General features: G+C 41.3%; 3 protein-coding genes across 5 annotated transcripts in view; all 3 read left to right on the top strand.

The window, feature by feature from the left end:
* Positions 1–23,201, top strand: part of LOC143125341 (uncharacterized) — a 263,904-nt gene that overhangs the window by 107,371 nt on the left and 133,332 nt on the right. The gene's annotated exons all lie outside the window — the stretch shown is intronic.
* LOC143118284 (uncharacterized) overlaps positions 1–23,201 on the top strand; it is a 34,722-nt gene that overhangs the window by 10,791 nt on the left and 730 nt on the right. The window contains exons 4-11 of the mRNA XM_076279394.1: positions 3,978–4,089; positions 4,245–4,296; positions 4,476–4,627; positions 5,626–5,732; positions 13,489–13,603; positions 13,751–13,853; positions 14,423–14,603; positions 21,059–21,209. Coding sequence (XP_076135509.1) covers positions 3,978–4,089; positions 4,245–4,296; positions 4,476–4,627; positions 5,626–5,732; positions 13,489–13,603; positions 13,751–13,853; positions 14,423–14,603; positions 21,059–21,209 — 973 coding nt within the window. The remainder of the gene's footprint in view (positions 1–3,977; positions 4,090–4,244; positions 4,297–4,475; positions 4,628–5,625; positions 5,733–13,488; positions 13,604–13,750; positions 13,854–14,422; positions 14,604–21,058; positions 21,210–23,201) is intronic.
* LOC143118388 (general transcription factor II-I repeat domain-containing protein 2) lies at positions 6,833–8,737 on the top strand (the record flags this gene model as incomplete). Its single annotated transcript, XM_076279482.1, has 1 exon — positions 6,833–8,737. A coding segment is annotated over one exon (1,005 nt), but the record flags the coding sequence as incomplete, so codon positions are not given.

The raw sequence follows: 23,201 nt of genomic DNA, 5'->3' as shown, positions 1-23,201 counted from the left end.
AGTCATGGAGGTTGCTATGCTGTTGCTAGGGTACTGGAGGTGGTTGCTAGGCTGTTGCTAGGTTAGTTGTGGTGGTTGCTATGCTGGTTGCTAGGTTAAACTCATTGGTTGCTATATTGGTTGCTAGGTTGTAACTGTGGAAGTGGTTGCTAGGCTGTTGCTAGGGTATTTCACATGGTTGCTAGGCTGTTGCTAGGGTTTTTGACATGGTTGCCAGGCTGTTGCCAGGGTACTTGAGGTGGTTGCTAGGCTGTTTCTAGGTTAGTTGTGGTGGTTGCTATGCTGGTTGCTAGGTTAATCTCATTGGTTGCTATATTGGTTGTTAGGTTGTAACTGTGAAATACATGGTTGTAACTGTATTTTACATGGTTGCTAGCCTGTTGCTAAGGTACTTGAGGTGGTTGCTAGGCTGTTGCTTGGGTATTTAGCATGGTTGATAGGCTGTTACTAGGGTTCTTGAGGTGGTTGCTATGTTTGTTGTTAGGTAGGTGGTGGTTAAACAGTTAAATATGTGGATAGTTTAAATGGTTAAATAATTTAATAGGGAATTATTGTAGTGAGTATTTTTATTTTGAAACAGTTGTGGGCAGAGAAAACAGTGGCAGGAAGCGATTACATCAACGTTTTTTGGTATATCCAGTTTTTAATATTTTTTTTCCCCGAAGTGTTTACAACTTAGTGTTAACTAATAATTGTTGCAAACTGGTACTACGAACAAAATATTAGTGCATTCCTGGATCTACATCCTTATGCATGCTTCCTGCCAGGACTTTTACGGGCTTTTCCCAAATCACGGAAGAAACGTAGACGCGGCGGTATAGTAGCAGATGCAGAGGCAAGTGTTATTTAAATAAACTCCTTAAAACTCCTGGTGCACTTACAAACTTTCTAATGGCTCATTATTGGACTAAAGGTCATAGTTGTACTACTGTAGAAGTTTCGTACCATTCAGGGCATTATTAGTGGGGTAATTTACGAGATAAAAGTTGGTTCCATTACGACTGCAGAACGTCATTAGTTTCTGACAGCGCTACTCAACCAGGGTTCGACCAAGGGAAAAAAGGTTCTGGGAGGGTGTTTGGCTCGGGGTCATGGTGCAAAGGACCCTAGGGTGAAATTACTCCGAACCATCGCTTTAACTTGATTTGCACCTGTATAAAGACCAGTTAAACTGATTGCATCTGTATCAACTGCTTTCTGCTCAACTAGGCCAACTCTCTCTGTGTCTCTCCCTTCTACAATGATATAAGGCACATTCCATCCAACTTTCTATCCATTCATCCTCTTCAAACCATTCACTCATCCACCCATTAAACTATCCATCAACATCCATTAAACAATCTGCCTATCAACATCCATTCAACTTTCTGTCTATCAACATCCATTACACTATCTACATTCAACTTTTAAACTATATACTCTGTCTCAGGCTTTAAGCATACAATCTGGCTCTCTTAAGGCGAGACATGGCAGGTGAAAACATCGTTTTTTCATGCACTGGTCAATTTTGAGATTTTGGGCTAATTTGCTACCTTAGCATGTATTCCTTCACACTACTACAACAACAAAGTCAGATTTACACGTTTAGGTGTTTATTTCATTACATTTTGTCTACTCGCGCCGGTATATTTATTCTAAATTCACCGGAAGTTAGCCTTCTAACGTTTTATGCTCTACCGCGACCGTGATACGAAACATATCATGTGTAGTACCGTTGGTTAGCTCTGTTTTTCCTGCATGAAGTTGTGCAATCCAAATATGGACACTTCCTTTGTATCCGCAACCAGTCATGAAAGTTCAAAGGTGAGTCTAGGCTGAGAACGGAATCCCATTGGCTGTGTTCCAAGGCTGTTTTCTCAAATTGAGTTTTTCTCATGTTCCAGTGGAAACATCTCAGCCCATGTAGCACCTATGTACACCAAACTTTCCAGTTATACACTTAGCAGTATTGTGAAGATATTTACAGAGATTTGTTAATAAATCATTACTGGCCTGATTTATGTGACATTTTAATCAAAAAAATATGGCAAAAATATTTTTTTTAAGGCTATGGAGAGTATATTTTGAATTCCTAGGTAATGAAAGCAGATATCCTGAGATCCCTCTGTAATTTTATTTTTTATCTTGTGTGAAAATAAAATGAAAAAACTATTTTGCATCATATTTAGATCTATCTACCGAAAATATATGGATATAATGCCTAATTTGCATAATTAAACATTTGAATTTCAAAAACTTGTAATACATTTTTTGTTCATACTTGTAAGTAATCAACTGAGGAAGTTTCATGGTGATGTCTATTATTTAAAAATGTTACCCTATTCACCTGTAGTTTCTCGCCTTAAGACTACAGATTCTGTTCAACTATTTCCTCTGCCCACAACTGTTTCAAAATAAATGTCCTCACTACAATAATTCACTATTAAATATATAATTTAACTATTTAAACTACTCAACTATTTAACTGTTCAGCCATTTCAACTGTCAGTTGTTATCAACTATGACTCTAGCCAACTGTTTCCTCTGCCCACAACTGTTTCCAAATAAAAGTTTGTTTTGTATTTTATGTTAATATACAGTATGTTTTGCATTTTCATGCACAGGGGCCTATTGCACAAAAGCAGAATTAAGGCATCCGGGATAAGTTACTGAGCTGCGCTCAATGAATCCAAAACAAGAGCGTACAGGCTTAATTGGTTGCACAACGAGCAAGCCAGGATGAGCAGACACAGATTCATCAAGCCAGGTGAAATTTATCCTGGATAAGTGCGCGCTCACGGCTCCCTCAAATAGACCCCGCCACCAATCACAGATTCACTGATGGCAACTAGAGCGGCTTCATTGCTTCTTCTACGGTGTGAAGTAGGTAGCGATAGCCTTTTCACAACAGCAACAAACAGCAACACCTCTGTTTAGGAGAATATTGCAGCTAGTGCTGCGACCACCACTCGCGAAATGGTTAGGCACTCCCGTGACGTCACATTGTCGCATGACAGGTCGGGAATGGTGAGTATGTAAGAGTTAATTAATGATCACAAACATTTAAATAATGACAGTGGGTCTAGGTATATGTGATAACAATGTGTAGTGGGCAGAGGAATAACTATTGGTTTCCGTTTGTGGTGACTGCTGACTGAGATAAGGGATGAGATTAAATAGATCCTGGAACTTAGCCTGGCCTTGGGCAGGCTAGCTCCACAGAATAAATCGCCATGGTAACTTATACCATAACATATCCTGCTGCCCCCTATCCCGCTTTTGTGCAACTAGATCACGGATAAATTGAGCCAGGATAACCAAGATATCCCGGCTTAATCCCTTATCCTAGTTTTGTGCAATAGGCCCCTGGTAATTTCCTCGAAATTACATTTTCTAGTTTTTTTTTTTATCCATTCTCCGTGTAGATGCGTATGGACTAACATACCGGAGCTGCGTTAAATATTATAGCCTACTCTCGCCTGCGGCCCGCCGTCTATTGCCCATGAAAAATACTGGCCCGTGGCCAGGGTGGGAATTTCATCACGGCCATGGCCTTCGTTGCCCCCTGCGTTGGCCGTGATGCCCCTTTGAAAATCGTAGGTTCACAGGCCACTGTGGCCTTGGTGCCCCCTTCTTTCAATATTCTGCTTTACGTCTGACTGGCGATTTTTATTTAACCTATGGCCTGGCAAGTTAAGCTTAGCATTCACAGCGCAAATTAATTTAGTCTTTTAAGCAGTGGAGAAAGTGACAGCGCACGGCAAAATAGAGGCGTCCAAATTAACCCATTCTTTGCTAAACTACTCGCGAAGTAGCCTCATATTACATTCTGCGCCCGTCTCACTACCCATTCATCTCGGTGGACTTCACAAACTTTCCCTCAACACATGATAAACCATATATCAGAATACACAGCAGACCTTACCGAACACAAAGGTGTAAAGCATTCCCCTGTACAGTATAATAATAACAGTTGGTTTGTTTGTTTGTTTGTGTAGTAATGAGTAAGGTAGCACACCGCTCCCAGCAGCAGGTTCCACCCAATCAGACAGCCCCCTGGCCGGACAGCATGCTGCCCATTGACCAGGTGCTTTTCACTAACCAGACCAGGTGGGTGGAACTGCACATCGGTGAACACAGAACACCGACGTAAAATGCTCATTGCCAGCAACGGAGAGAGATGCCGGCCACTCATACATTTGTGCATTGTTTGAACGGCATGAATAACTTGATGCCAATCAGCAGAACTGTGTGTGTGTGTGTAGGTCGGACGGTCGAGATTGTAATATGGCCCGACACACAGCGGAGTACATGCTCGTAAGTGCATTAATTTCTGTTAACAGACCACCGTGGAGTCCATTATCCCGTTTATTCCACTGTTGCCACTTGCGTTGTGTTAATTTCCTGATATTATTTAAACGTTTTAATCACTAAAACTGTCTTGTTTGTAGAACTACTTTTTCCCGACACATTTCAACTAATTTCTTAACTTACAGCAACAGCACACAACACACAAACAGCTACAGCAGTTGGCCCAAAAACAGCGGTTACAGCAGCAGAACCAACAACAGACAGGCAGACAACAGCCGGCACAACAGCTACAGCAGTTGGCCCAAAAACAGCAGCTACTGCAGCAGCATACGCTAAGGTATTAACCCATGCAAGAGTCCCCCCCCCCTTACTTTACTGATGTACATTCTATGAAATCCAACATTAGCTACTTTCACTTCAAGAACAAAAGAAGCACACACCCCTGTGTGCTTTCCCAGCCTTTTGTGTCTGGTGTTGTCTATTTTGTGTCTGGTGTTGACTATTATCATCTTACATCATATGAATGGCAGACATTTGCCATTGGTAGCATAAAGTCTTGTTATTGAAGAGCAAACCATTCCTTTGAAGAGACAAACTCTCGTTCTCTCGTTCGAGTGTGTACCTGCCTGTGATTCCGTGTGTGTGTGTGTGAGAGAGAGAGAGAAAGAGAGAGAGAGCAAACTTGTGTGTATAAGTACTTGCTAGTATGTAAACACCTGTCTTATGTTTTGTAATTGTGTGTGTGTGTGTGTGTGTGTGTGTGTGTGTGTGTGTGCGCGCACATGCATGTGATGTGATGTGGTGGATGTGCATTGTGTACAGATGAGTCACATCCTCTAGAAATAAACATTCATATACTCTGTGTGAGTGTGTGTGGCGACTCCAGTACCTTCACATAATTTCTTCATTTATACACAATGACTAAGAGGTCTTCTCTTTATTCTCCCTCATGGTCAACATAAAGGTGTCTAGTTTCTGTAACATCATAATTTAAACTACTTACTTGCTTAGGGTGTCAGGGAGTAGCAGAAATGCATACAGATTCCATAAAAACAAAATTGCAGTACCACTATCCACCATTAATCATAGAAATCAAAGGGGGGTATTTACTGGTGCTTTCATCATACAGATGCTGGGCTTTTCTGGTAGTACTATTGTTGGTGTCATTTACTTGGTGTACTTACACATAGTTTTCAAGCTCTTTATTTCTCTATTTATCCATGGTGAAAAGAGATCCAAATTCAGAGAAGCAAATATGTATTTATTATTTATGAATATCTTTAGGGATATCTATAGTGGTTAGATTATGATGTATTTTCTTTCTCCTCGCCTCAGGAGAATGCATGCAGCAGGAGTCATGGAGCTCCCACGACCCCGCCATCAGGAGCCCTACCGGACCGTGTACCAGCAGGAGGCGCTGAACAGGCAAATGAGACTTGGGGGTGAGGTTCTTAATGTCACCTCTGTCTCGGACTCTCGGTCCCTCGGGCCTCCATCCTCCTCCTGTCTTCAATCCAGTCTGGACGGGTCTTTGTGTCTCCTCCAGACCTCTCCTCCATTCTCCATCTTATTTCAGGGTGTCTGTTTGCACCCCTGGTACGAATAGCCTTGGCCACACAGCTGAGCTATTCACACCCTGTCACGTAACAACAAAAACACGTTGCTTGTGTGCACAAAAAACATGGCGGACATTTGTTTTTTCTTCAGCAGAAAGTGAAGAATTCTGAAAGGTGTCGGTGCTAATATCTATTCAAGTTTCAGTTTCAAGTTTCAGGTGAAAAAGTTGTGTTTTATTTTCATAATCTTTGTTCAGTGAATACATACAACCGTCAGTTTGTTAGTTAACAGAAATTTTGTGATTATGACGCTCAGGCCTATGAACTATACGTTTGGCTGCAAACTTTCATCTGGGCGTGGAAGTAGATAGCTCAGTGGTTAGCGTCATGGTTTAAAGCAGACATGTCAAATGATATTTGATTAGTATTAGAACCGGCCCGCAGGCCACAGCCGCCGGCTGCTGTTTTGCACGCACCAATACTCCATTCCCCAAAATGCAACGGTAGCCCGCGAACTCACTGCAGCGGCGCAAGTGGGCCTCGGCTTCATTATTCGTCAGGGCAGATATCAACTTTCAGCTACCCCCCTCCCCAATAATGGCTAAACGGAAGGTGGACGGTGAGAACAGGGGGTTTCAAGCCAGGCAGAGTACATGTTCACAGAGATAAAAGGCAAACCTGTGTGTCTTCTGTGTGGAGAAAGTGTGTCTGTAATGAAAGAATATAATCTAAGAAGGCACTATGAAACGAAACATAAATATAAAGACAAGAAAATGGACACGGAACAAAGGCTACAGAAGGTGGAAGAATTAAAACGAGGTCTTCCTTTAAAGAAGTCCCGGCAGGCTCTGTTCACAAAAGCCACATCACAAAGCGAGGTTGCTGTCAAGGCTAGTTTTATTGTGGCACACGAAGTTGCAAAATCAGCTCGGCCATTTACAGAGGGAGAGTTTAATCAAAAACTGTATGCTTAAAGTTAGTGACACTTTGTGCCCAGACAGCTATTTGCAAACGTGAGCCTGAGCAGAAACACCGTTGCCGAACGTGTAGACCAGCTTTCCACCAATCTAAAAGAACAGCTTGTGGAAAAGGGAAAATATTTCATCGCATATTCCCTTGCTGTAGATGAGAGCACCGACATAACTAACATTGCTCAGCTGTCAATTTTCATTCGTGGAGTGGACTCCAGCCTGAGCATAACAGAAGAGTTGTTGGAATTACGTCCTATGCATGACACAACTACAGGACAAGATCTGTATGAAGAGGTATACAGCTGTGTAAATGAGATGGGGCTGCCTTGGGGAAAACTTGTGGGATTAACAACAGACGGAGCACCCGCTATGTGTGGACACAGGAGTGGATTGGTGGCAAGAATACGTGAGAGGATGCGGGACGAAAACGTCACAGGTGAGCTGACAGCTTATCACTGCATAATACACCAGGAGTCATTATGTGGCAAAGCCTTAAAAATAGAACATGTACTGAGCATCCTAACGCGTGCAGTTAACTTCATTAGAGCTAAAGGTTTAAATCACCGCCAGTTCAAGGCACTTCTGGACGAGTTAGATACAGAGCATGGTGACTTGCCCTATCACACAAATGTGCGATGGCTAAGCCAGGGAAAGGTGTTGCAAAGATGTTTCGAGCTGCATGAGGAGATCTGTTTGTTCATGGAAAGCAAAGGGAAAGACACAACAAAGCTACGAGATGAAACCTTTGTGTGTGAAATGGAGTTTCTGTGCGACATAACAAGCCATCTGAATGTGTTGAACCTGCAGCTGCAGGGATGGGGGCATGTCATCTCTGATATGTACAGTACAGTGAAGGCTTTTAAAACCAAGCTGAGTCTGTGGGAGATGCAGATGCGGAAAGAAAACTTGAGCCACTTTCCCAGCTGCCAGACCATGAAAGAGAAGCTCTCTACCGCTGTGTTCCCGAGTGCACAGTTTGCTGATAAACTGAACGTACTTGCCGCCGACTTCCGACGCTGATTTGCTGACTTTGAAGCTCAAAAAAGCAAGTTTGAACTGCTCGCCAATCCTTTTGGAGTTGACGTGGAAAGCGCACCACCAAACCTCCAAATGGAGTTGATTGAATTCCAGTGCAATGACACACTGAGGGGAAAATATGAGAGAGTGGGTGCTGCTGAGTTTGCACGTTTCATCCCCGACATATTCTCTCAGCTGCGCACCCAAGCTGCTCAGACGCTCTCTATGTTTGGCAGCACATACAGTACCTGTGTGAACAAATGTTCTCTTTGATGAAGCTAAACAAAACAGCAGTCAGGAACTGTCTTACTGATAAGCACCTTGGCTCAATCCTGAGGATTTCCTCAGCTCAGAGCCTGACCCCGAACATCGATGAACTTGTACAAAAGATGAGACACCACCAAGTATCAGGCTCAGTCTCAGACAAGTGAGAATCACAGAGCATTAACGTATTTTTAGTTTTTAATTCAGTTACATTTTTACAGTTTCTACAAGACGTGATTTTTCTTTGAAGGAAGTATTGTTTTGTCTCTGTGCCATAGATTTTTGTATTTTATTTATTTATATTTATTTTTCAGTTAATGGACTTAGGGAAAATTGCAGATAAGAGCCATGAGAAAGAATACAACTGATTTGATTTTTTTTCTCATTTTACTATTTGAAAGCAGTAATTAGTAGGATCATAGAGCAGCACAATATAGCATTTTCAGTTTATAATGCATGCAATTTCATTTATGCATTCATCTTGATATTAAGGAACATATTTTATTTTTGAAGGACATTTACTTGTTTGCTGTTTGCCTGTTGAAAATGTTTTCCCTTCAAATAACTGACAGAGCCATAAGAAAATATTGCTTTATTCATTAAATGCACATGACATGTGATTTTTCTTTGAAGGAAATTTGTGTTTGTCTGTTTGCCTGTTGAAAAATGTTTAACTTGAAATTAGTGACAGAGCCATACAAAATTGGATTATTCATTTAATCATTAAATAAAATACAGTACACGTCTTGGTTCAATAGGTTACGTGCAGTCATTTTTTTGGCCCTTTAATGTATTTGACTTTGACATCTCTGCAGCAACACCAAAGAGTTTTTTGTACCTTAAAATAATGTTTCCAAAATTGTTTCAGTGGTTCATCAACTCGGAACAGGGTGAACGGCACTTCTGCATTCGCTTCGCGGCCCTTTATCGGCTTTAACCGCACTATGTAAGTTTGCCAGATCGGGTAGCGGATCTGTAGTTCGATGGAATGAGACATAAGAAATTACAAATTTGACTTGCTTCTGATGTCGCAATACATCAAACTTTCATAAAATCATGCAACATACTCTACCGTGTCTGTGGACATCGTTATTTGCAAAGCCGGTGTTAGATAAACAAATAGTGTGCGTGCGACAGAGGAAAAGTGCTTTAGTGTTGCTTTAAAGACTGCAGTTGGCAAGATTTTTTTGATCATATTCACTGAAACCGACACTATGCTCCGACAGAACAACATAAATCAGCCGGTTTTAGAAACAAATCCACACTTCTACCTCCACCTAGAGCCTATTATTTGTTTTGCAAAAATCCACAGCTCCCGGTTCTTCTGGTCCAATCAGAGCAGGGCTGTGTGATATCTGACTGTCAATCACAGTCTGGTGCAGTCTGGTGCGCACTGATGAGCACAAACTCGATGAGAGGGTGCTTGGTGGTAGTGGGGGAGGGGCATGAGAGTTGTAAACATTAAACATTTTGGCTAAGTCCCCTCAATCTGCCAGACTTGCCAACTGCAGCTTTAACACAGAGGTTATCAAACTTTTTCTGTCATTCCCCACTTTGGAGGTGGGGAATTTTCAAGCCCCACCTGACCCTATCAACTCTGCCAAATGGTAATGTTAAAATATTTTTTTTGCATTTTGGTTCCACGTTGCATTTCGTGTCTCAGTCTGCTGGATTAGATGCCATTTTTAATTCATATGTCGGTCTGTTTATGACTACTATCTTTGTGTGTTGTTATTTTGTTTTGAAACTATGATTTTTCAAAAAAAGAAAATAATTATTATAGATAAGTACAAATCAACAAATTTTCTTCCAGTTCATCACGCTCTCTATTCCCCACTCTCTGCCCGAACCCGCAAAGTTCAGCACCAGATCCGACCCGTCACCCGTGATAATTTCAAAATTAAATCTGCACCCACCCAGACCCGTTAATATTTGGCCCGTTACCCGACCCATGCCCGGGATAAATCACACACGAGATAAAATCATTCCAATTAGGGCCCGTCCACACGGAGACGCTTTTTAGGATAAACGCAGAGGTTTTGCTTCGTCTTGGCCGAGTGTCCAAACGAATCCTGTAAACGCACTGCCCGAAACCGCACTTTTCTGAAACCTGGTCCCAGAGTGGAGAAATCTGAAACCGTAGCCCGTTTGAATTCATTTAGACAGCGAAACCGCACATCCTGCTTGCGTATCGATGATGTCATCGCCACACCTCAGCTGCCCTGGACTTGCACTTATAGTATTGCCTAACAATACTAGTTTTCATACATGACATTACCTACGATTACACTCCGTAAGATAAATATCACAACTGGTGCTGCGCAGCGCCGATAGCTTATGACTTGGTGGACTGAACACTGTTTTTCCCGGTGTTTTTTTATGCATTCTAGCTACTGTCAGTGACGCGAGAGAACTTAAGTTATTAGGAAAGTGCGGTGTAAGTTTAGGCTACATTAATTTGTGCGTAGTGCCAGTGTCATTCATTTATTTTACATGTCTTACAACATGTAGCCTATACATGCATTCACAGTCTAGTGAAATCAGACTACAAAGACGCTTAGAACTCACGTTAAGCCGATGGTAGCACACTCAGAGCCATAGAGAGATGGCTCTGAGCACACTGAATGCGAATGCGCGATTTGATGCAGGCAAAAGTATTGACTGTTACTAACGAAGGTTTTACTAGAACTTGGGTAAGCCTTGCGTTTAGTAGCCTAATTGCGGTGATAGCCAAAACTAATGTGAATCACGGACTATCCTACAACCAAAGAAAGTAAAGATGAGTAGGCCTACGTTAGCCAAATAAAGGACGGGACTGCACCCTTCACAAACCGTAAAATAAAGTTTATTAGTTTTACAGTTGACTACAGTTGACAGTTCACCATCAGTCCACACAAACAATTCTGGTTTCCTTGCACTAGCCATTTTTGCCGTAGCCTATTTTGTCTGTTTGTAAAGCCTACAGCGTGAAAGTTTTGGTAAATTACTGTAAAGAAACAGTGCCACCTATAGGCCTGGGATATGAAGTAACGTGTTGAGTCGTGTTGAGATGGATCCGTTTGGACGCAAATATTCTTGATACGGTTCCAGGGAAGACGGAGGAAAAAAAGATCGGTTTGGTACGTGTGGACTAGGCCTTAATCTCACACCTCTCAACATTACAATAGCTCTCTATGAAACAGCCTAATGAGTGCTTTCTTTCGCGCTATTGGAGCACATAGGGCTACAAACATAACCTAATACAAATATTTAACGTGCCCCCTGTCAACTTTCACATTTGATTTGGAGTATTTCACATTCAATGTAAATATTAAGCTAATGAACAATATAGCCTAAAGTGCGCTTTCTTTTGCGCAATTCAAGTAGCCTACCATCGGCACCTTTAAAGTCCTATGGAACCTGATAACTTCTGCATTTTTCTTTAATATTTTGCATTAGGGCTAAATCTTATAACGAACCATAGCCCAAAGGTTGCTGCATTAGAACATAATACAAATAGACCTATTAATATTACAAGAAAAAATACAACCTCACAAACAATAGCTACGTATTTTCCGGACTATAAGTCACACTTTTTTTCATAGTTCGGCTGGTCCTGCGACTTATAGTTAGGTAAATGTATTTAATATTGTTATGTAAATGCACAAGTTCTGCGCACTTTTAGTCAGTGATTAGTGCTTGCACTATGCCTAAAACACATGTGCATACCTAAATCCTCCCATGATGGCCAGGATTGTAGGGGCCTCAGATAATTGTCTACATTGTTTCGATTTAACTCATAAAAGAGCTCTTCTTAATATTTTACATTGTTGGTTGGTTTAATACTGTTGCCAATGAAAGGTCGTTGTCCAAATGGGTCTCCAACACGTCGCTCTCATTGTTTTCAGTCGCTTGTCGCCCCCCTCTGAGCTTGCCAGAGGCTGAAGCAGTAGCCTACATTTAAACACAATTGTTGCTGCGAGGCATTCCAGGCTATGAATTTTTATAAAAAAGTAAATCATTATTAATAAAAAAAAAAAAAACTTAATTTAGGCTATCATAGACCTATTTGGCTATACGCAATAAAGTTTCCATTAGCCTACGTTCCATGAATGAACACATTATCAAAATCATACGTCAGCCGCTATAGGCTATAGTCAGCACTCGGGACACGCAACTCAAAATCGGGACTGTCCCAGTTAAACCAGGACATCTGGTCACATTCTGTGTGATTTGAATAACTTGCCTTTTCAGATTAAATGTCCATATCTGATTAGGAAAGACATGTGAACAGTCTCTAAAATAAGGATAGTCCTAGTAGCCTATAGCGTCATTGAAAGTTCGCACATTCTTTTAAAAGCACATCTTTTTCTCTCTTGCTTTCTCTCTTGCTCTCTTAGGGGTAGCCTGCTGAGCATTTACTCTGCTGCCGACTTGTGCATAGACATTGCCCAAAATGCTTGATTGAATTGCATTCTCCACATTTCTAGCTAAATTTTCATGTACCACATCAGCATTTTTTTAATTATTTGTTAATTGCTTTATTGGCTTTTATCTCCCAGCTCACCTCATTTCACTCCTTCATGTTGCTTTTGATAGTAGCCTACAAAGACTTGCAAAACTGGTGCTCTAAATAGCGATTCTGTTGTCTTTGAAAGGTTCTCTTATTGAAGCATTGAACTTCAATTTGGATTAACACCTGCTTTTACAAGGCGCAAGTATTTAGGCGCAGAATAGACGTGCGCTTTCAGGAGCAGTCTTTGTACATAGCGCGGAATACATAATTAGGCGCTCTTTACTCTTCCCCTCGCATCTTTTTACGCTAAACTCCCACTTTCCCCTGGATCCTCCCATGAATGCATATGCATGACATGACAATCGCAATCTGCCACTTTCAGCTCCCGCTACAGGCAGTTTGCGCTTTTACATCATTGCGGCCTGTTTGTACATACCTCGCAATGATTTTACACGCACGTTGCGAAACAAATACGCCTGAAGTGGGCGCAAAAGCGTTAGTACATCTGGCCCATAGTCTCTGTCTTGTTCTTGGTGATGGTCTTGGTTTTTGTGAAATAATTTTCTAAATGTTCTAAATAGAACACATTGCTGTTTGCACCGGGGTACGAATAGCATTTACTTTCAATTTTACCAGGGTACGAATAGCATACACTGATAATTGTACCAGGGTTGCAAATAATAGCCTCACCCTTTTCTTTTCTCTACCATCAATCTGTCTGTCGGTCTCTCATTGTTTCTTTCTTCTCTCCTCTACTTGACTCTTCTCCGTCTACTTGACATATAAAGTAGTTGAGAGTCTATGTCCTGTGTGTGTAGTTAGGAATGAAGTGTTCTGAGCAAGTATGTTTACATAGCGCTCTTGTAAACAGTTGGTTTGTTTGTTTGATGTGTAGCAATGAGTGAATGTGCACCCCAGTCATCCCAGCAGCAGGTGCCACCTAATCAGACAGCCCCCTGGCTGAACAGCATTCCGGCCATAGACCAGTTGGCCTGCGCCAGACAGAACAGGTGAGTGGAACTGCTCATCGGAGAACATAGAGCAACGACACAAAAGGCTCATTGGAGAGAGATGCTGCCACTCATACATCTGTGCATTGAATGCACATGCCATGAATAACTTGGTGCCAATCAGCAGAACTGTGTGTGTGTGTGTAGTTGGATCATGCCATGTGTGGCCCTTGGTGATGAGGTGCTCCTGCACAGGCAGTTCTACAGCATGGACAAGGCCCTCGGCACCCCCACACGACTAGAGGAACAGGTGAGCGCATCCACCCAGTCTGCACCTGCTTGCTTGCTCACGTACGCTATCTCTCTCTCTTTCCTTCTCTCCTTCTTTCTTTCTAGCTCTGTTTATCTCTATCCTTCTTCTTTACACCTCAGATTCCCTACTAGTCTGTCTCTCTTATCATGTGCTTTTCTTTTTCTCGATTATTCTTCCTCTCTTCCTGTCTCTCTCTTTTTAAGTTTCTGTTTCTCACTCTGCATTCCGTCTTCCTCTTTGTCCACCATTCTTCCTTCTTTTTTTGTTGCTTCTGTCGTTAAGGTTTCACTCTCACTTGATCTGTCGCTTCTCTCTATCTGACTTGCTGATCGCTGCTGTCTTTCTTTTTCCTACCTCCGTCTTTCTCGTGTCTGTCTCTGTTTCTCTGTGTCTGTCTATCTTTCTCAGACTTTGTCTTTGTGAAATGCTGACCACTTCTGTGTTTTACTCCCTCTACCTCCCCTTCTTTTTATCTATCTCTTTTTCTTCCCTCCTCCTCTCTCTCTCATTCGATCTCAATGCTGATCTCTTCATCTCTTTCTTGTTCTGTAACATGGCTGCTACAGCAGCGCCAAAAGCAGCTGCTACAGAAGCGTCAACAACAGCAGGCCCAGCCTCTAGACCTCCACTCCACCTCCTGTCCACAGATACCTAGCTACGAGGAAATGATGGGAAACACGGGCGGACAGTTTGGGAGCGTTACCTTCCTCCAAATAGGGCACAGTGTCTTTCATGTTCCCATTTCAGGTACTGCCTATCCTCTGTTTCTGTCTCTTTGATTCTCTCTCTCTCCCACTTATCTGTATCCCCTCCGCCTGCACCACCTCTTCTCCCCGGTCTCCCCAAACCCCCCCACCCTCCACCGGTCCCCCAACTCCTCGCCCATATGAGCCCCCAAATATACAACACAGTGCCTTTCAGTTTCCCAACTCAGGCCCTGCCTGCCTTCTCGATCTCTTTGACTTTCTCTACCCCCCTCTCATCTACAGTATCTTTATGTCTCTCCTTTGTTTTTCATGGTCTCTATCTATCTATCCATCCATCTGTATATCTATCCATTTCATTTTCTCTTTCACTTACTCTTTTTAGTTAATCTCTTCTCTTCTTATTTTTCCCTAATTCTCTCTCTCTTACTTCAGCATTGCTTAATTAATAACAATGTATTTAAAACAAATAACAATAAGGTACAAATCTATTTATTAAAACATTGTTTTAACACTACCCTGTTCATATAAAATTATTTTGTAGTGCAACCTGAAGCCAGATGTAGGATATCAATCCAACAAAATAATTTAAAAAAAAATCACTTTCAGGAGGAATACAAAAATAAAAACTTAAAGTAAACCTGTATACTAGTAGCCTGTATTTGCCAGTAGTAGGGAAAATCATTAGATTATTTAGCGTCCATGTAAACAAGTTGGTTGAAATCTTTAATCAGATTAATTTCAATCGGATTTAAATAAAAAATGTCCATGCAAACGTGGCTATTGATTCCAATGGGAAAGACAGCTAGATGCTAGTCACACGTATATTGATTCACAGGACATTCAATCCTTTTACTAACACAATGGTTATGAAGAAATGTGTATATGTAACTGACTCATGCCGAAACTATGTACACTACCAACCTAATTCGTTTCCAATACCCCAGTGTTGAGAGGACGAATTTAGCTCCTAGCTAACACTTACCATAATCTCTATGTAAAACGGTTAGCTTGCTAGCTAGCTATCTAACAGTGGAACTAAGGACCAACCTTATTTTGTGCATTTTATTCACGTTTGTCAAAAGCCTTGCCGATTTCGACCAGCTCACCCTGGAGGCTGAAGGCAGGATATATCCAGAAACCCTTATCTCACTCAAAACAGCATGGATGTTTTTTTTTCTCCAAGTTTGTATGCGTGTGGAAGCACCAGAGACACACAATAACACATCAAATCCCAGAAAAAGTGATTTTTTTCATAATATGGGCACTTTAAAAATAAACAAAATAGTAAATAAAAGTGCACTTTTTCTCTCTCCTGTCTACTTAGGCAGTGTGGCTCCAGTGTGTGTATGTTGCAGGGGTGTGATTCTTCCGTTTTTAAACTGAATTCCGTTTTTTCCGACTTGAAAATGAGACCCACACAATTCGTATAGATTCGATGAGTTTTTTTTTTTTTGGGGGGGGGGGGCTGTCGGTCAGAGGCTATATTTCTGTAAAGCACAGGCCATTGTTATAATAGGCCGCTGACAATGACGACGGGTTTTGTGCTTCTCATCTTTCCGAATATCACGCTGCAAGTGGTGTATTCCGTTTACTAGTGGATTTCATTGAAAGTGAAAAACGGGGCGGGTTGATCAGCTGCGTTCTGAAAAATGCTTGATTCAAGTTCAGTGTGTGTGTGGCGAACTAGTTTCTCAGCAGAAGCCATGAAATGATAAAGGCCAACAAATTGATTTAAAAAGACATGTATGAAGTTTTTTTTCTCTCGTTTTGGCTTTGCATCGGTTTCGCTGTCAGGATTTTTGTCATGGATCTTGTGATGCTGATATTAAATTTTAATTTCTGCGCGTGTAAACTGTGAAGTTAGCTGTGACAGACTAGCCTTAGCCTACAGGTTTTCATAGTTTTAGCCTGGTTTTAACCACAAAGCCTGTCTACCTTAGGCCTACTACATTGTTTAGTTAACACCTTGTCATTTCGCGTTTGTCCAGCCTTGCGCCCCTTGTCTAAAACATTTCAGGATGCCATCTCACCATGAGAAAACGTAACGTTATGGTGACTGTGCTAAGAGATCAACGCTTTGGCATACTTAGTAAATGTCTTGCACATAATAGGCCTATTGAGCTGAATATTTAGTGGAAACTGGAAATAGCCTACTGTAGCATTGTGCTGATAGATTAAAAAGTCGCCAATTTAAAGGCGCAGTCCGCATTTTAACCCTAGCTCTCCATTTAGTGTGTGCGCTTGTAAAACTAGTGTTGTAGCCGGTTAGCCTACACAATCCTGGTGCAGTAGATTAAAACAGAGCCTACTATTTATTTTAGGAGGAGAGGTGTAGGACCTATAGTGTTACTTTGGGAGGAGAGGAATCGATGTAATTTGATTCTCTTTGGAACTGAAATATCAACAACCTTCAAGTTGCAACCTCTTCAATCAGCATCAATATCAGTAGGCAGTGTTGTAGTCAAGTCACTATGCCTCGAGTCCGAGTCCAGGTTCGAGTCCTCAGTGTTCAAGTCCGAGTCAAGTCCAAGTCATTAAAAAAAAATTCCAAGTCCGAGTCGAGTCCACTACTCATCCGAGTCAAGTCCGAGTCGAGTCACTATTGATCCACGTCGAGTCCGAGTCGAGTCCCTATTGATCAAGTCGAGTCCAAGTCCAGCACTAAAGTAAGCATAGCCTACATTTTTTTCCATTGCAGATGAAATCCTTAAAAGCAAAACGGACAATCTTCTGTCTCCAAGCAGGGGTGCCATCACTTGGGTGAAAGTAGTATTGCCAAATTTCTTGCCAAACCCAATGTGTTGTATTTATTATATCGGAGAGAATACCATACCATAGCTATACTATAGCCTATAGGCCTACTCATAATAAATGAGCAATCCACATCCCAATCACACAGGCCATTAAGTCACATTATGCTGTTACTGACTGCTGTCAATTGTATAGGCAGTGTTGTAGAAGTTCATACTTCAAAAGAGCTAGATGGACGTTGGAGTAGGCCTATTTTGTAAGAGGTAGTGTGGATCATAAAAGGGCATTTTTTTAAATTCTGGCTGTTAAATAGCCTACACAATTTTAGCGCAATTTGGGAGGGACAGAAACAGAGCAGGGCCCGTCTTGGTAGCTTCTTTCTGACTCCCGTGACGTGAACACTGGCTACCCGCAACTGCATAATTATGTTATCACTTCACTGACACTATGGAGACATATTTCACGTCAACAATAGAGATGAAAACTAGCTTTAGGTTAACGGAGATATAGATCATCTGCCTAATTAATTTATTTGTGCAACAGGCCATTTCATTTCAGCGAGATGAGTGAAATAAATGTTTTTTTAAGCTGCCATCGCCATACTATTTGCTACGATATTCACCTGTTAGAAATAGAAAACGTTTCTATTTCCTTTTTTTTCGTGCAGTGGATTAGGCTATCAAATCGCTCGTTTGAACAGTAACAGTAATCCAGTTCATTCGTGGTTTTAAATATAGTTGTTTCTGGCCTACCCACGAGAGGTTCAGTTTGTCAGTTTCACTTGCGCAGACACGTAGGCCTACATTAACACTACATGGACACTCTACTAGGCAATTTAATGTTATGCTTCTATATTTTATGACACCAAAATTAAGAAGTATGCTATATCTTGATCGGGAAAACGTTTAGTTTATTTTTCTTTCATCCGATAATAGCCTGCTGCAAATTAACAGACAGAAGCACGGCAGGGCACGCCCCGAATGAAAATGAATGAATGGAACCTCGCTTCTCGCGTCAGTCAGGGAAAACACTGTTCACCAAGTCACGATGATCAGTTATCCAGCAGCAGGCTGAGTGTAATCTTAGGTAATGTTATGTCATGTATGAGAACTAATATTGCCTGGCAATAGCCTACTACATTGAAATAGCGGCGGCCATATCTCCAGGCATTTTGGTGTTAAAGTTAACGTTAGTTTGCTTTGCATGTGAACATGATGTGACTTGCGATGTAGCCTACGACACGAAGCAGTAGCCTAACATTCCCTTGAACTAAAACTAGTATTACGAATAATTTAGATATTAAAATCATATAGCAAATTATAGCCTAATGACATACTACAATTATAGCCTTATGATATATTACAAAAAAAAGTCGAGTCCTCGACGAGTCATCGCGAGTGCGAATGCACGAGTCCGAGTCCAAGTTCGAGTTATCAGTGCTCAAGTCCAAGTCAAGTCACGAGTCTCTAAATTTAGCTAATGACTCGGACTCGAGTTCGAGTCTCGGACTCGAGTACTACAACACTGTCAGTAGGCCTATCAGATGATTCACTATTTTGTACGTAGGCCCAGAGAACTGTTAAGGCAGGCTATATTATCATCAAGTAGGCCTATAGTAAATAATTACTCAATGTTGGTTTAAGTTATAAACAAAACATGTTATAAATGGAAAAAAATCCATGGTTCTGCGTCACTGTTGGCAAAATGATCATGATGGCCTATATATTTCAGCCATATTTGGTTTAGTCTTGTGTAGGCCTAGGCTACTTTGCTTATAAATTGCTCTATTATAAATTAGTTGTCTTTAGGCCTTATGGGCTGTATTGTAATATTGTAATATGCTATAATGTTTGAAATATATGTATATCAATGTAAATACTTCCCGTATAAGTCATCAGATGTCATAATTTAAATGGTTATTTTTCAAAATGTTCAAAATTTTCAAATGTGAGCATGAGCACATGCTCTGCAGTCAAGCTTGCTCTTTTTTGGTCACAATGTTCCCAGCAGCTAAAAAGAGCCATTCAGGGGGACAGTCATGCCCATTAATGGAAAGGGTGCATGTGCCCCACTGATTTTTTTTGTAAATCACAACTTTTGTTCCTATAATGCCCCATTATAAGCTAATAATATTGTGACTTATATAAAGACAGGTCAGCATCATCCTTTTTCCTAAAACTGTTTGATTATTTACACATGATTGCAGATTGTGATACTAGTATAACATAGCCTACTAGACCCCATTTGTCAGACACATATTCAGAAATTGTTATACCTCAATGTCAAAAGGATTGCTGTGTAAGATTGTTCATTATAAATCACTGTATGTCAGAGCATCACTTTTTTAATTCTGTACATTAAAATGGTTGCTAGAGCATGGAATTTTATAACTGAAGTAATAGCCTATGTTCTTAAAATAATCCCTGGCAAATGCATTGCGCATAAAGCAAGTAAGGATTTACAGAGGCTCTAATATAATTGTAATCGATTGAGTCACTCATGATGATAGTAAACAAAAAATTTAACACTGCTGGCGTTTGATGAGGCTTAATGTTAAGTCATGGTAATTATCAGTCAATATCGCTCTTTACCATATTTTTGTCAGCTTCTAAAATTCACATACATTTACATTTACCAGACACTGTTGTCCAAAATGACTTACATATAGTATGTCAAGTATATTACAAGGGGTTATATTGTCCCCGCCCCCCGGAGCAACTTTGGGTTAAGTGCTCAAGGGCACAGCAGTGGAAGCTGAGAATTGAACCCACAACTTTCAGGCTATTTTTACTGGGGTACGTTCTGAACTGCTGTGGCCCCGTAAAATCTCAGGTTCAGGTTCAACTAGTTCCTTTATTTAGCAGCGAAAATGTATTTAGATAATAAACCAGAAAGTATTGCCAGACCAGCTGGCTAGGCCTCTCACTATGTTCAATATAGCCTACATGAATAAACACTTTAATGAATATGAAAGCTAGGAAAGGCTGAGTGTCCTGAGTAGACTATTAGTATGAGAGTCTAGAGTAGGCCTATGATCTACACAAAATTGATCAAATTAAAGTTGAACACAGGTAACCACTTCTGCATCATTTCATGGAGTGCTGAAATGTATGCACTATTTTTGACCATTTCTGAACTATCAAACTCATCAACCATGCTTTGTGGTTGTGAACATATTGCAGTATCATCATAACCATTCCACATGTGCGTGCATAATTACCGTAGAATACCAAAGTGCTAAATAGTTACAACACACACATCTCCATAAATATAAATAAGTGAGTAAACTATTTTAATGTTTTCTCAAACTGCGCCAGAGTGATGCATTTCAACTTTAAAATATAAATAAAAATTATTCTGGGTGACTATGCCCCGAACATCCCTAGATGGGTGGATGTGCTCCAGTGCAGTTTTAGGTCTAGTGATGCCCAAGAACATCAACTCACAGAATTTGATCGCTTCATTAATAGATTAGAAACAATTTTGTACTTTTGTATAATTTTGTACTGTAGGTTGTGAAAAGTCATGCTTGCTCTTTTGTTGTAACAATGTTCCCAACAGCTGAAAAGAGCTGTTCGGGGGGAGTGGATGTTGCACAGACAAGTAGGCTTTTGGCCAGAGCAGCCAGGTTGGGGAACTGAGCAGCATTTCCCTTCCACGATTGAAGGGGGTTATTATTATTATCTCTGTCCGGTGGACACTCCAGTCCGCATCTTTTCACCTTTCTCCCAACTCCTCCCAAAGACGTGTCCCCGGATACGGGCATCTCCACAGGCTCAAGCCGGAAGTGGCTGGAGCAGCAGGAGAAGCCGGAGCTGCAGATTAAGAAGATGGAGCTGGAGAGCCCGGAGATGGAACAGCTGGAGCTGGGGCAGGAGCAGTGCAATGCAAAAGGGTATGCGGCAAGGCTTTCCTGCTGTATCACATTATATGAATTATATGTCCGCACTATTCTCTACAGAAGTATAAGCAATGCATATCACAGTCACTTGTCTTCCTCAGGGAATTCCCTCACTATTCTAATGGCTATCACATGATCTTCCATAATGTTCTTCCAAAATGTAATACACTGTATGTAAGCCATATACATTATTATAGAAAATGTAATTTAGGGGAATCCTCAAACCATCCTTCATGCATATTCTAGGCATACAGTATGAAACAATGCAGTTCAGTGAAAAAACATAATCATATACTTCAATACATACAGTTATAATATTATGATAGCATAGGCAACTTTCGTGACAAGTCCTATTGGCCATCAGAGATGGCAAAAGTCAGGGCCGTAGTCACCATAGACTTTGGGGGGGATGTGTCCCCCCCAATATTCAGACGTGACCAAAATGTCCCCCCCAATATTCGGACATAGAAAAATAAATAAAGAAAAAAACGCTATAGGCTATTACAGGAAACCAACAAGTCCCGCCATCTGAAATGCAATCAAACGTAAATAACGCACAAATTAGTGACCTGTTGATGGTTTCAGAGAGAGTAGCCTACTCTGTGAGTGATTTGTCCTGGAGGTTTTGCGTTTGATGCGTGCGCTATCAAAAGCTTCCTGCACCCTGCTGCGGTGCAGGCTGTCATCAATATCGCAAAAGATACCTGTACAATTCTCACAAAACTTGTTGGAAAGGTGTAGCACTGTCTAAGGAAACCCCATTTATTTTTGAAGCTGATCAGACTCAAAGGGAACTTTGAAGCAATTCCATATTGTAGCCTATTTTCTCGCAACGATAGCGAAAGTGAAACGTAGTGTCCTTTTATTTGAATTTGTGCGTGCCTGTGTCATTCATTTCTTTCACATGTCTTACAACATAAATAATGCATTCATATGCTAGTAGTAATGTCAGAAATGAACCGGTTTATAAGCCTCTTAGAAATGGTTGTTGCATCTTGCATGTTACATTTAGATGCGCGCTCAATCGCGCATCCATGCAGGCAAAACATAGCACTCAAATGTGGCGACGGCACAAAAGTTGAAAAAACTTTTACAATGGCGGTGATAGCCTAACAGTTAATGTGAATCGCGGACAATAACCAAAGAAAGGAATTCCCACCTCCATTTTGAAAAGATAGAGCAATTAAGATATCAAGAAAGAAAAGAGAAAAAATGGATGATTTGTCCAGATCGGTTAGTTTGACAAGCCTCAGTTTGCAAGATGGAGGGTAATTACATTGATTCCTGGTGATTCTGTACAGGTCATTTACACATGCTTTTGCTGTGGGGCTCATGCTGTTGTTCTTTAAGTCCATCAGCTGATGTTGTTGAGGCCAGGATCACTGTTTGCTCTTACTAGGGTGAGGATGCATATCTATGCCCACCCAGGAATGGGGTAACAGCACATGTTTTCACTTGACTTGGCTCCAAGGTCTCAAACACTAACAGGTGCCAAACCCGTAACTGACCACTGTGCATCCAAAGATGATCAGTTGCACCACTACACACCGTGCAACTCTCCAAGTTCTTGCAATTGTGCTGTCACGTCCAAGGTCTCAAACGCTAACAGGGGCTAAAGTCGTAACTGATCAGTCAACCACTTTGCATTCAATGATGGTCAATTGGACCCCTCCACACCCCGCAACTCTCCAATTTCTTGCTGTCATGTCCTCAATGAGTTACCCTGCAAATGGATCGAAGTGAGTCTGAGGCACAGTCCTGCACAGTCCAAGTTAGCTATAGGCAAATTTCTACTGCCTTGCTGCAGTTCATCAATCGACTGACAGCTGTATCAGCATGTGCATCATAAGGTCTTTCCAGCAGTCACAGTTACTCTCCTCTCGAGCCCAAACCCTCAGAGTCCTCCAAACTGCAGAACTGAGTGATATCTGCCATTTCTAGCAGTGTCTAGCAGGCTGGCAACCCCTGGTCCTAGTTGCCCGCCTG

Source organism: Alosa pseudoharengus, unplaced genomic scaffold (assembly GCF_046254945.1).
Source record: "Alosa pseudoharengus isolate Yale_2024_CS ecotype anadromous, Long Island Sound unplaced genomic scaffold, YU_APseudo_1.1 YU_APseudo_1.1_scf_1, whole genome shotgun sequence".
NCBI classification, from domain to species: Eukaryota; Metazoa; Chordata; class Actinopteri; order Clupeiformes; family Clupeidae; genus Alosa; species Alosa pseudoharengus.
The sequence above is the reverse complement of the archived record's forward strand: the minus strand, read 5'-3'. Positions and strand labels throughout refer to the sequence as shown.